The following is a 13,509-nucleotide window of genomic DNA, read 5'->3' on the forward strand; positions in this document are numbered from 1 at the left end:
TAAAAAAGAAAATCAAAAATCTAAGAGAGGCATGTGACCTCTCTAAGCCCCATGTGACTCCGCCACTGGTCATTATTGTTGTTGTAGTAAATGGTGACATATTTACGTGATATTCTCAATCAATAAGACAGTATATAAGAAATGGATAGAGCTGACTTCATTTTCCATCCAACCGACTAAGGTGCGTTAAGTAAACTCCAGTTATCTATTAATATTGCTCTTATTAGTTCGGCGCACCAACATCAGTTTAGAAATTCTAAATAATTATTCATTGTTATGTGCATTGATGTTAGTCCCAACCAATCATATCTTCGTTTGGATTGAGGAATTTCAAATGAGGGTTTTGATGGTGAAAGTTATAAATATATTGGAGATTGTGCTACTATTATAGGTGAATTGATAACTAAAAGACTAGAAAATTAGAGATCCAAATACATTATTACAAATTTTACAATAATGGTAGAACTAGAATCCTTCATTAGCGTGAAGGGTTTTAAATAATTACTTTTACGATGTTATGTCAAATTCGGTTGTCAAATTCAATTTTGGATTAAAATTTTAAATAAAGATTTATGGAAGAAAAAAAAAAGAAATAGTTAAATTATTTTCACTTTGCCTTTCTATTTTAATTTCCTTCTACAAATGCTACACCTAATCAGAATTCTTAACATATATATATATATATATATATTTTTAATTCTGAACACAATTGAGTTAGTTTCATCGGTTTGGATTTTTCCAAATTGTCCATCCAACTTGAGAGAAACAATTAGACTTAGTGGGCCATTTTGAAGTTTACAATAATTTTTTTTTTAGATAGGATAAGCAATTACACAGAAGAAGACGCCTCAGACATCACCAACGCCATTAAAGAGGAAGGAACCTCCTTCATCCAAATACGTGGCGACTCAAAATCAAAGGCTAGCCTACTTAAACAATGAGCCACCGAATTGCCATCTTGACAAACATGCGAAACCGATGAAGAAAGAAACCTCAAAAGGAGCGCTTGAGCCACACCCACAAAATGACCATAGCAAGATAAGTTATCCGCCTTACCTTGAATTGCAGCCACCACATTTTGAGAATCACCTTCAAGATGAATATGTCCCAATCCCAAATCACATCCCAATTGAAGAGCTTTTATCGCACCCATAACTTCCACACAATCAACATCCTCCATATACTGGATCCGCTCAACCATAGACGCAATGACTTCCCCATGACAGTCCCGAATAATTATGCTAACACGAGCACTGGCATGGGCCTTCCTAACAGAGCCATCAAAATTCAGTTTGAATACACCCTCACGTGGCGCAACCCACTTTCGCATCCGTACTTGGGCCGCAGGAAGATGGCCACGCTCTTGTGCTTGAGCATATTCAGAAACATAATTCACCGCGAAAGAAACAACTTCCTCCACAGTCCTTGATTTATTGTCAAACAGAATGGAGTTTCTATTATTCCAAAGGCGCCAACAAATAGCAATAAATAATTGCATGGGTTCTGGACCAATTGTGGCCATGAGTTGACAGACCCACTCAAAACAATTGTTAACAGGATTAGATTTGATAATCAAATTAAGTGAGCTCGACCTCCACACTTGCATGGCAAAGCCGCAGTTGTGAAAACAATGGCCTACCGTTTCAGCCTCCACACCACACCCAGGACATAAATCCATATTGACGATATGACGTTGCCGTAAATTGGCCCTTACCGCTAACAACCCAAGGCACATTTTCCAGCCAAAAATCTTAAGTTTGGTCGGTAAATGAAGCTGCCAAAAACCTCGCCAGAACTGCCTATGCGACTGCCCATTAGTGGAGGTATCACCGTGGCCATCCACAGAGGCCATATCCATACACAAATGATATGCCGATCGTACCGAAAACTCACCATTTCGGGAAAAATGCCAGACCAATTTATCCGAAGGTAACGTGGGATAAAGAGGAATGCATCGAATAGCCTCCACATCCATGCCCAAAAAATTTTGCGTAAGCATCTCATCATACCATGCACCCTTCTCAGAATCAATTAAATCACTAACCCGCGCATCATCCGAAAGATTCGAAGGTGGCAAAATTACCTTAAAAGCATGAGGCCGTGGAACCCATTTATCATACTTAACCGAGATGCTTGCACCATTTCCAACACGCCATCGAAGCCCAGCATTTAATAGACTTCGAGATTCGACTATACTCCTCCAGGTGAAGGATGGATTGCTCCCGACCAAAGCATCGAGAAATGCAGTTTGTGGAAAGTACCTAGCCTTAAAGACCCGCGCAACCAAAGATTAAGGCCGTTGCACTAATCGTCAACACTGTTTAGCCAACAAAGCTGAATTGAAATGTTGAAGGCACCAAAATCCCATACCACCCTGTAATTTAGATTTACACAATTGTTTCCAGCTAGTCCAATGAATTTTACGGGTTTCCTCTTTTTGTCCCCACCAAAAATTGCACACCATAGACTCAATTGCATGGCACACTCCATCTGGGAGGCAAAAGCAGGACATAATATAAGTGGGTATGGCTTGAGCAACAGACTTAATGAGGACCTCTCTACCCGCCACCGATAAAAAATTTTCCTTCCAACCATTTAATCGAGACCATACGCGCTCCTTGACAAACCCCAAAACGGCGCGCTTAGAATGCCCCACACAATATGGTAATCCCAAATACTTCCCGTACGGCGCCAATGACCCCACCCCAAGAATAGATGTCACCACTCGCTGAGTAACTAAGTCCGTATTTTTACTAAAACAAACAGCCGATTTTTGAAAATTAATTTTTTGCCCCAATGCTTGCTCATACTTTTGGAGAATATCTCTCAAAACACCCGCCTCACCTTCCTTAGCAACCGCAAATAGAAGACTATCATCGGCAAAAAATAAATGTGACAAGCGTGGACTACCCCGGCAAATTGAAATTCTAGACAACCGGTTAGCGGCCATAGCATGGGCGAGAAGCGCCGACATTCCTTCCGCACAAATAGTAAACAAATAAGGCGAAAGCAGATCCCCTTGGCGGAGGCCCCTTGTTGGGTAAAACATGCTAGAAGGCTTTCCATTAACAAGCACGGAAAAAGAAACAGTGGACACACAATTCATAAGTAGTTGCACAAACCGTTGCGAAAATCCTAACAGGAGCATCATCTGATTAATAAATGGTCATTCCACTCGGTCATAGGCTTTACTCATGTCAAGTTTCAACGCCAGGCAACCATCCTTTCTGGCCCTCTTATTCTTAAGAAAATGGAACGCTTCAAATGCCACCAACGCATTATCAGTAATGAGACGGCCCGGAATAAACGCACTTTGAGTGTCGAAAATTACAGAAGGCAGCACCTCTTTAAGACGATTGGCCAACATTTTTGCAATTATTTTATAAACAACATTACACAAACTAATTGGCCGAAACTCTAACATGAGCTTGGGATTCTTAATTTTAGGAATCAACACAATGAAAGTATGATTAATATGTGAAATCTCATCAAACCCATTCAACACCCCAAGCACCGCAGAAGTCACACTAGGACCCACCACAGGCCAAAATTTTTGAAAAAATAAAGCAGGCTTACCATCGGGCCCGTGAGCCTTTGTTGGATGCATTTGGAACAGCGCATGGTGGAGCTCGACTTCAGAAAATGGTCTACTCAAATGAGATGTACTGTGATTGGGAACTCTCGCCTGAATCAACTGCAATACTGGGCCCATGTTCAGTCCCTCACCTGCCGAAAATAATTCCTGAAAATAATTCACAAAATTGTCCTCCACCACTCTTTGATCCTCCTGCCAAATTCCATTAGGATCAACAATGCCAGCAATTTTCTTCTTCTTATGACGTTGGGTGGCCTTGGAATGAAAAAACAAAGTATTACGGTCCCCATCCTTTAGCCAATTAGCCCGAGCACGTTGACCCCAAAAAATAGATTCCCGTTCCAAAAGCTCATCAATATCACAACGTAGCTTACCCATTTCTGCAACATCGTTCGAAAAATTGGAACTTTGCGTAAGTAACCGCTGTAATTGATCGGTTTTCTCCTTCAACTGTCGCTTGACACACCCAAAAACATTACGATCCCACCGACGCAGCGAAGAACTTACACTTGTAATATTAGAGACCTGTAGGCACCCCATTTTTGACCGACCTTGAGACTCAGACGTCACCAGTTGAGCACTTGGTGATATTGCATAATGTGCTCGTTCAGAAGTTTCAGAGTCTTGGCTGCGAGCCCCGCCTCCGGATTTCCGAACCCTCTTCTGTGCCTTGTCTCGGTTTGCGAACCAGGCTCGGTTTTCTCTGTTTCTTTTCCTGAGGGAAGGGAGAGGTCCCGTAGACTATCTCTCAGTGCCCGTGGGCTACATTTGGTGGCCGTAGGCCATTTTGCCCATTTCGGAGTCCGGTTCCCGGTTTTCGGAGCCGTCAGGCCGTGTGCCTCGGTTCGGGACCGCTTAACCATCTCCTATTGCTCTGATTTTTGGCATACATCCTATTTCATCCATTTTGAGGGGCACTGAGGGCTGAGAAACCCACTTCGAGGTCAAATACGATTTTCGGTGCTTAACAGCCCATTTCCGGGACCCCGAACTACGTGTTTTGGCTCCGGAACATTCGTTTTGCAACGGTTTTCGCTCATTTTTGGCAGGTACCTCTGTTTTATCACAGGGAAGGTCACTGAAGGGTGGGAGGCCAGCAATTGTTGCAGCAGCCAGTTATCTCTCCTCCCGAGCCTCCCGGCGCCCGTTTTTCCAACTTCCGGGCTAATGTTGAATACCTTAGAGCTAGCGTTGCCAACTTTCAACCACATATCTGTGATCTACACATCTGAGAGGCCCCTAAAAGTTCATGGCCGGCCATTAAGGTCACCTGACCCTTTTGACCCCTTTCTTCCGGGCTAATGTTGAACCCCTTGGACCCTTTTTCTCCAACTTTCAACCACATATCTGTGATGTACACACCTGAGAGGCCCCTAAAAGTTCATGGCCGGCCATTAAGGTCACTTGACCCTTTTGAACCCCTCTTTCCGAGCCACTGTTGAACCCCTTGGGCCCACTTTCTTGGAATTTCAATTACATGGTTGTGTTGTACACACAAAGGCCTACCTCCCCAATACCTGGCCGGCCAAAAAAGATGGTTGACCCTTTTGACCCCTAGCCGGCCGGCTAGGGGGTGTGGCCGGCCGGCCACCTCCAGCAAAAGTAAGCGGCCGGCCGTGCTCCTCTCACTGTGCCCCTTCCAGCTGTGAGGCAATATCCCCCAGATATTTTCTGTATCCGGGGGATATTTTGGGAGAGAGTTTTCCTCTCCATTTGACCCCCCTTTTACACCCCCTTTCTTGACCTTATAACCAGCTGAAGACCTTCTTCTAGGGGGTTAGAAAATTTGGTCTTCAAAGCTCCATAGCCAACTCCATCTTCATCTTCTTCAATTCTTCAAAAACCCTAAGTCCATTAACCTCCATTCCTTCTATACCACCAAGCTCTACCACCACTATCTCATTTCCAGCAGCTAGGAAGGGTTCTTGAAGGCCAAAGGAGCAGCAAATCCATCCAAGAAGCAACCAAAGTCTAGATCTTCAAGGGTAAGTTACACTTTGATCCTTTTGACCCTTTCCTTTGATCTATTTCTAAGCCTCATTTCTTTTTTGTTTCAAGCTCCGGCCCTAACTGAAAAGGTCCATATTTTGAGCTCATCTTCACTTCTCATTAAGGGCTCAACCCTGTTTGAGCTCTCCAGAATATACTTGCTTCATTGACCATGTTGTATGTCATGATTTTGTATGCTTTTTTTGACCTATGAGCAATTTATTTTCGAGCATGTTGTGAACTGATATAAGGCTTCTTTTGAGCCCCTCTTCAACATTGGAGAAGGGCTCAACATTGTTTGGTGTTTCCATGTGTCACTTGTAGTTCAATCCCTTATTTGACCTCATTTTTGTATAAATTGATAGCCCTCTTTGCTTCTGTTTTTGGACCTTGGTCCGAACTGAAAGTGGCCTTATTTTGGCCTATACTTCATGTTTCATTCACACTTTTTTCCTGTTTGGTGATTATTTTATATACTTCATGCTTTAGCACCTTTTGAGCCTCATTTTGCATCATATTTTTAGCATGTTTGTATACTGTTTTTGAGGTCTGCCATACACTGTAAATATTCATATTTTTGGTTCATCTTCAATGTTATAGAAGGAATTTTTTCAGTTTGAGTTTTGCTTATACCACTTGCTTCTTTACCTCTCTTTTGGCCCCTATTCTTGCATGCTATGTTTCCCTTATCTATGCTTGCTGTTTGGCCATGTTTATAACTGTGAAAGTGCGTCTTTTGGGACTGTCTAGCTTCTGTCTTTGCATTGCATGTCCATATTGTGCATGTTTGGCATGGCTATAGGCCATTTCGGGTGCTTAATGTTGCATTTCGGGACAATTTCGTGCATTCGGTATCATTTCGCTACATTTCGGGACTGTTTTTTTCCACATTTTGTTGCTGAAATTCTGTTAGTGTGCTTGCATATCATTTTCCATGTCATTCGCATCATTTTATCATTGCCTCAGTTTGCGTGCCCGTGTGCACGCATTTCGAGGCACTTCATTTTCTGCCATCGGCATCCGATGTGAGTGTGGCTGAGGCTCACTTATGTTAGTATAAGTCCATTTATCATTTTCCATGTCATTCGCATCATTTTATCATTGCCTCGGTTTGCGTGCCCGTGTGCACGCATTTCGAGGCACTCTTTTTTTATCCGCCGGCATCCGATGTAAGTGTGGCTGAGGCTCACTCATGTTGGTATAAGCCCATTTGTCATTTCCATGTCATTTCATCACATTTTATCACTGCCTCGGTTTGCGTGCCCGTGTGCACGCATTTCGAGGCACTCCATTTTTATCCACCGGCATCCGATGTAAGTGTGGCTGAGGCTCACTCATGTTGGTATAAGCCCATTTGTCATTTCCATGTCATTTCATTGTATCTGTCATCGCCTCGGTTTGCGTGCCCGTGTGCACGCATTTCGAGGCATCTCATTTCATTGCATTTTATCACCGCCTCGGTTTGCGTGCCCGTGTGCACGCATTTCGAGGCATCTCATTTTCATTATTTCTGCCATCGCCTCAGTTTGCGTGCCCGTGTGCACGCATTTCGAGGCATCTCATTTTCATTGCATTTTATCACCGCCTCGGTTTGCGTGCCCGTGTGCACGCATTTCGAGGCATCTCATTTTCATTGTTTCTGCCATCGCCTCAGTTTGCGTGCCCGTGTGCACGCATTTCGAGGCATCTCATTTTCATTGTATCTGCCATCGCCTCGGTTTGCGTGCCCGCGTGCACGTACTTCGAGGCATCTCATTTTCATCGCATTTGTCATCGCCTCGGTTTGCGTGCCCGCGTGCACGCATTTCGAGGCATCTCATTTACATTGTATCTGTCATCGCCTCGGTTTGCGTGCCCGCGTGCACGTACTTCGAGGCATCTCATTTTCATCGTATTTATCATCGCCTCGGTTTGCGTGCCCGCGTGCATGCATTTCGAGGCATCTCATTTTCATTGCACATATCATCGCCTCGGTTTGCGTGCCCGTGTGCATGCATTTCGAGACACCTCATTTTCAGCATTCCGTCATTTTCTCGGTTTGCGTGCCCGTGTGCACGCAATTCGAGGCACCTCATTTTCATAGCATTGAGTATGTTAGGATTATATATTAGTTGCATTTCATGCATATCATGCATATTGCGTCATGTCCGGAATAGGAGTTAGCCCGGGCACGAGAAACGAGGTACATTTCGTACTCCGAGTGACGGAATGTGTCTCAATTCCCCAGTCACCGACACTCCGGATTATCCATGATGGGGTTAGGTTTTAGCCGTAATTTCATGCGCATTCATCCTATATTGAGTTGTGCATTTCGACTCCTCGGCCATTATGCCTCGGTATGCGTGATTGGTGGCACGAGGATCGAGACATGCATATATCTGTGCAAATACATTGCTATGCCCCTTTCCTGCTCTCTGTTGCAGCAAAATCAGGAATCAGCAACCTTTTGGGGCTTGGCGCGCATTTCAAGGATAGGTGTAAACAGAGGCTAATCGGGGCATTCCGATGGATTTCCGCGCAAGACAGTCCGGACATGCATCATCCACCAGGAGCAAGGCAGTCCCCGGCTCGCACGCCAGTTTATTTGCTTTCTAGTTAATTCTTTAATTAATTAGAATTCTGTAATATTCTTTTATTTTGGGGACTGTAATATTCGGATTGTATTATTTATTCGGACCCTCCGAGTGAGGGCATAACTGTAATAAGTGTGGGTGAGTGTGATGTATGTCTTCCAACCCCACGTCTTTCTTCCCTTTTATTTATCCGCTTTTGATGGTTAGATTAGGGCATGTTTAAATTAGCATACAGTATGATAGCATGTTTTGCATTCATTCATCTGTATTGCATGCACCGGGCTCGGCGCATCATACTAACTGCATTGTACTTTCAATTCCAAATTGAATACATGATAGTTGTAGCATTTCATATACCATATTAGAATAGCCGAGCCTGCCATAGTTGCATCTTGCATGTGTTGCATTAGGCATTTCTGTATAATTAGGATCATGCATGATTTCTAATAAGTTCCTATTTTGGCTTGGAGTACTCGGTAAGCTTTATGCTTTAGCATCCTTGCATGCGTGTGAGTGAATGCCATGATAGCATGCTTACCATGAGGCTATGTGCTTATCTGATATATCTGCCTGAATGCCTGTGGGTGAAGGTTGGGTTATCTGAATTGGAGTAAATCATCAAATGTTTCAAGCCTACCTGCGGGTAGCAAACCATTCTCAAAAACAAGCATGAAATGTTTTGTTCCAATTCGGGCGACCCGGTCTATACTTATATGCTGTGTGCATCACATAGTAACCTAGGCTAATAACCGGTATAAGAACTCACAATGTTTTCAAAAATTGATATCATGGTTAGTAGAGGCCGGTCTATGACCGGGCGAGCGGGGGTGCTCACGAAGTGACCTTCCCCAATCGTACCCAAGTTCCCGAGCCGAGGCAACTTTGGTGATGATGGACACGTGGCCTTTTGGCACCGAGTCAGGGTTTCCTAAACTTCCCAAAATAAAATATTTAGGTGGCGACTCTGTATCTGGCAAAGCAGTCCATGTTTGGCACTTCTTTCAAAAATCTGTTTTTCTCAAAAACGATTTGCCGGATTTGGACTCTTTGGTCCAGACTTAGAACCATGACTACGAAAGTCGAGTCCGAGCTGTAGCGAGGTCCCCCGCGGGCTTGTTACAAGACCAAATTTCGAGCATCCGCATTAGAAGAAAACAGCCAATTATCAGCAACTATTTGCTCACAACTTGCATGCCGTAGCCACATAACTTCGAACCGATACATGCGATGGCCACTAGCAGGAGATTGACGTTGATCTTTAGCCCCACAAATGTCAACACAAATCGGTAGGTGATCCGAGGATGTGCACGCTATAGGATAAACCTTTGCATGTGGAAACAAGAGTTGCCAAGCATCATTAGCAAACCCACGGTCCAATCGCTCCCGAACCAAAGCGTTGCCACCGCGGTTATTGGACCAAGTGAAAATTGGCCCAACAAAACCCAGATCAGCCAGGTGTGCATCTGCGATCACATTCCGAAAATGTTCCATTTGGGATGGACTACGCCCCATGACACCACACTTCTCGCGGCTAAACAAAATTTCATTAAAATCCCCCGCACAAAGCCAAGGCATTTGGAAGCATGTTGCTAGTCTACGCAATAATGCCCAAGAATTTTTCCGTTGTGCCATTTCCGGGTGTCCGTAAAATCCCGTAAATCTCCAAGGTTGTTGCCCCAAACCAGCGTCTACAAATACATCAATATGACCAACCGAATAACTTTTCACACTAACTTAGATACCCACTGGCCATAACAAAGCAAGTCCGCCCGCAAGTCCAACTCGGTTAACATAAAAACCACCACAAAATCCCAGTTTTTGCCGAATCCCATCCATATGCTTCGAATCGAGCTTGGTCTCCATGAGAAAAACCAGCCCAGGAACTTCCGTCTTCAGTAGAAATTGAAGAGATCGAACTGACCGTGGGTTCCCAAGCCCGCGGCAGTTCCAACATACCACATTCATTGGGATCGGCGGGGCTGAATATCAGCCTCCACCGTTGGAATATTGTTATGTGGGTTGATGGCATCACCCCCATGCACACACAAACGTTTCCCAGCCTTTACATCCCAAGTTTCATCATTCAGATTCCCATCATTAACTACTACCTCCTCGAGCACTCTCTTAGACCTCGTAACAGGGGAGTGAGCCGTATTGGGATCCATATGCTGACGGGCCACCCTCTTCCACTTCTTTTTGGGCAACACTGATTCACTCAGTGGGCTAGCCTCAACCTCCATCAAAAGATTAGGAGCCAGGGAAGGCAACTAGGCCACCAAACCTGACTGAATTGTCGGGGGCGTGGCCCCACCTAGGCCCAAATTGGAATGTTGAGATTGATGCCCCGGCCCTCCTTCTGCATTAACCTCCCGCCCATTCAAAGATTCAAAAGTAGTAGACGTGGGTGGAGATATGGTACTGCCTGAAATTGTAGCCACATGTACCGCGTTTCCTTTACCAACGCCATCAATCACGGGAATCAGAGTTTCTCCACTGAGTACGTTCCTATCCCGACGCCGGTCGGCTCCCACAACCACCGGAGCACAGGGTGGCGAAACACTCTGTGGTGCCCCCTCCTCCTGATTCACATGTTCAGAATTCATCCGCATCAGTGTCCCCTGCCCACCAGGAGGCCTCCTCCCTACTCCTCTGTCAATCGAACCAGTGCGACGAGGCCCTTTGCTTTTGAAAGTATCCATCCTCAACCATGCCCCATATTGCAACACATCAACCCGAGTGCCATCGGCAGAAGAGAGTTTAGCATCACACTCCCGGTCGTTGTGGCCGAGCCTTCCGCAAAAATAGCAATAAATCTTCTAGACATCTTCAAATCATTTATTTGTAAAGACTCATTAAAATTAAATAAGACTTATTTAATAATGTGAATTTTATTGATTTTTCTAGACATCTTCTGTTTCTAAATCTTTATTCCAAATATACTTTCAATTCTAAAATATGGTGAGAATTTCAAAGTACAACCATACAGCATTTTGATAATACTCGGTAATAAATAAATAAATAATTAGGCACTTCAATTATGGCAATATTGGGTAAGCATCATAATTTGCATGTAATCAATCAACCTGACAAGCCCTAAAAATAAATAAAAGCGAATGTGAATACAATGACAAATTTTGATAGGAAAAAAAATAGAAAAAGAAAGAGAGACGTCCAACGCGTCAAGTTCGAATAAAGGAAAGGCATCAAAGATAAGAGAAAGTTAACAATAATTCCTCCAATATTTTCAAGTGAAATGCAATCCATATACTATCCAATAAACTAACCCAAAGTCTAAAAAGTAACTCCACCAATCTCCAATGGTCCCACACGTCTTCACTAAAAAGAAAGTCACGCGTCACAGCTCTGTTATCATCATAAAAATTGATTATATAACTAAGTATAAAATATATTCTTATCTATTGACATATAAAAAAATCAAAAAATAATTTAAATGAAGACAATAAAAAACAGTAGCTTAATGGAGCAAAATCATCTATAAATACCAGAAGTGGAGCACAATAATAATTCTATGAATGAGAGACAACCCACAAACCATCCAAACCTTATTGACATTTGTTTACTTGTAAACAATGCAAATGCAAGTTGTTCATTTAGTTGTCTTAGTGATATTGGCAATGAGTGGTTTCAAAGTACAAGGCCAAGGATTGAAAACAGGTTTTTATTCTTCTTCATGCCCCAAAGCAGAGGCCATAGTCAAATCCACTGTTGAAGCTCACTTCAACAAAGACCCAACCATTGCTGCTGGCTTGCTCAGGCTTCATTTCCATGACTGTTTTGTTCAGGTACAACACAATAAAGCATGACCACAGATATGGACACATAAGACAACGATCTTAAAAAATTAAGGCACGAACACGGTCAGTATTGCTATGTAACATTGATTTTTGTCCTAATAAAGATTGATTTTTCATGTGCTATAGGGTTGTGATGGATCAGTCTTGATTGTCGGAGCTTCAGCTGAGAGGAATGCCTTGCCAAACCTTGGTTTACGAGGTTTTGAAGTCATTGATGATGCAAAAACACAGCTAGAGGCCTTGTGCCCGGGGGTAGTCTCATGCGCCGACATACTAGCATTGGCTGCCCGTGATGCTGTTGACTTGGTATTTATTAGCAATGCTACATATACAGAAATAAATAAATAAATAATTATACGCCTTAAGTTTTCTATGCACGTAACTTTCACAAATATTATAAATGGGTGATGAATAAGTTCTTTTCTTTTCTTTTTTTTTAATCTCAGAGTGATGGCCCAAGTTGGCCAGTGCCAACAGGAAGAAGAGATGGGAGGGTCTCTTCATCATCTGAAGTCTCAAGTTTTTTGCCTTCTCCTTTAGAATCCATGGCAGCCCAAAGGCAGAAGTTCGCGGTTAAAGGCCTAGATGACCATGACCTTGTTACATTAGTGGGTATGCTCCATTTCTCTTCTAATGAGGCCTATTTGATCCCAAAAATTGATTACGTTCAAAATGAATCTGAACCACTTCAATTTTTCTGTGTACTTTTCTATATATTTTTCCTGTGCATGTAGCATTGATGTTATTTGATCACTTACCATAATATTAATGAGAAAGTATAGTAACATATTTACTTTTATGTGGTATTTGTTTGTAGGGGCACATACCATCGGCCAAACAGACTGTTTGTTCTTCAAATACCGCTTATACAACTTCACAACGGCAGGCAATCCTGATCCAACCATAAACCAAGCATTCTTACCGCAATTACAAGCACTTTGTCCCAAAGACGGTGATGGCTCAAAGCGCGTGGCACTAGACAAAGATAGCCAATTCAAATTTGACGCTAGCTTCTTCAAGAACGTGCGCGACAGCAATGGGGTTCTAGAGTCGGACCAGAGGCTTTGGGGAGAAGCTGCAACACGCAACATCGTTGAAAATTATGCAGGGAACCTAAAAGGGTTATTGGGATTGAGGTTTGATTTGGAGTTTGCAAAGGCTATGATCAAAATGAGTAGCATTGAGGTGAAGATTGGGACACAGGGGGAGATTAGGAAGACATGCCCAAACTTCAATTAGCTAAATATGGAGTTGAGCAAAGTGATGTGTAAATGGGCCACACTAAAAATGAATGTGATCTATAGAATATGTTTTTTTGAGTACTATTTTAAGTAATTTTTTTAAGCATGGAGTATTGTTAGTAAGTTGTTTATAGTATCAACAACTTGCAACCGGTTAAAGTTCGAGAAATATTTTGAAAAATTAAGAATGTGCTATATAAATTAATTTTTAAGTAAATTATAAATACATCTCCTAAAATTTATTAAAAATAAAAATTCTCCACTCATGTTTGAAAAACTATTACCAAGCACATAAC

At 42.8% G+C, this 13,509-nt stretch overlaps 3 protein-coding genes across 3 annotated transcripts; 1 reads left to right on the forward strand and 2 right to left on the reverse strand.

Annotated features, from left to right (window-relative positions):
- Window positions 1–829: 829 nt before the first annotated feature.
- Window positions 830–1,852, reverse strand: LOC145791824 (uncharacterized). The gene has a single exon (XM_082872267.1). It carries the CDS (start codon window positions 1,850–1,852, stop codon window positions 830–832), a length of 1,023 nt encoding a protein of 340 aa, XP_082728393.1.
- Window positions 1,853–9,273: 7,421 nt separating this feature from the next.
- LOC145791826 (uncharacterized) lies at window positions 9,274–9,789 on the reverse strand. Its single transcript, XM_082872268.1, has one exon. The coding sequence runs from the start codon at window positions 9,787–9,789 to the stop codon at window positions 9,274–9,276; it is 516 nt and encodes a 171-aa protein (XP_082728394.1).
- Window positions 9,790–11,620: 1,831 nt separating this feature from the next.
- Window positions 11,621–13,294, forward strand: LOC114316100 (peroxidase 25). The gene is made up of 4 exons (XM_028262764.2): window positions 11,621–11,960; window positions 12,099–12,278; window positions 12,419–12,584; window positions 12,790–13,294. Exons 1-4 carry the CDS (start codon window positions 11,748–11,750, stop codon window positions 13,209–13,211), a joined length of 981 nt encoding a protein of 326 aa, XP_028118565.2. The 5' UTR covers window positions 11,621–11,747; the 3' UTR covers window positions 13,212–13,294.
- The last annotated feature ends 215 nt before the right edge of the window (window positions 13,295–13,509 follow it).

Source organism: Camellia sinensis, chromosome 5, assembly GCF_055761805.1.
Source record: "Camellia sinensis isolate YWXY chromosome 5, ASM5576180v1, whole genome shotgun sequence".
NCBI lineage: Eukaryota > Viridiplantae > Streptophyta > Magnoliopsida > Ericales > Theaceae > Camellia > Camellia sinensis.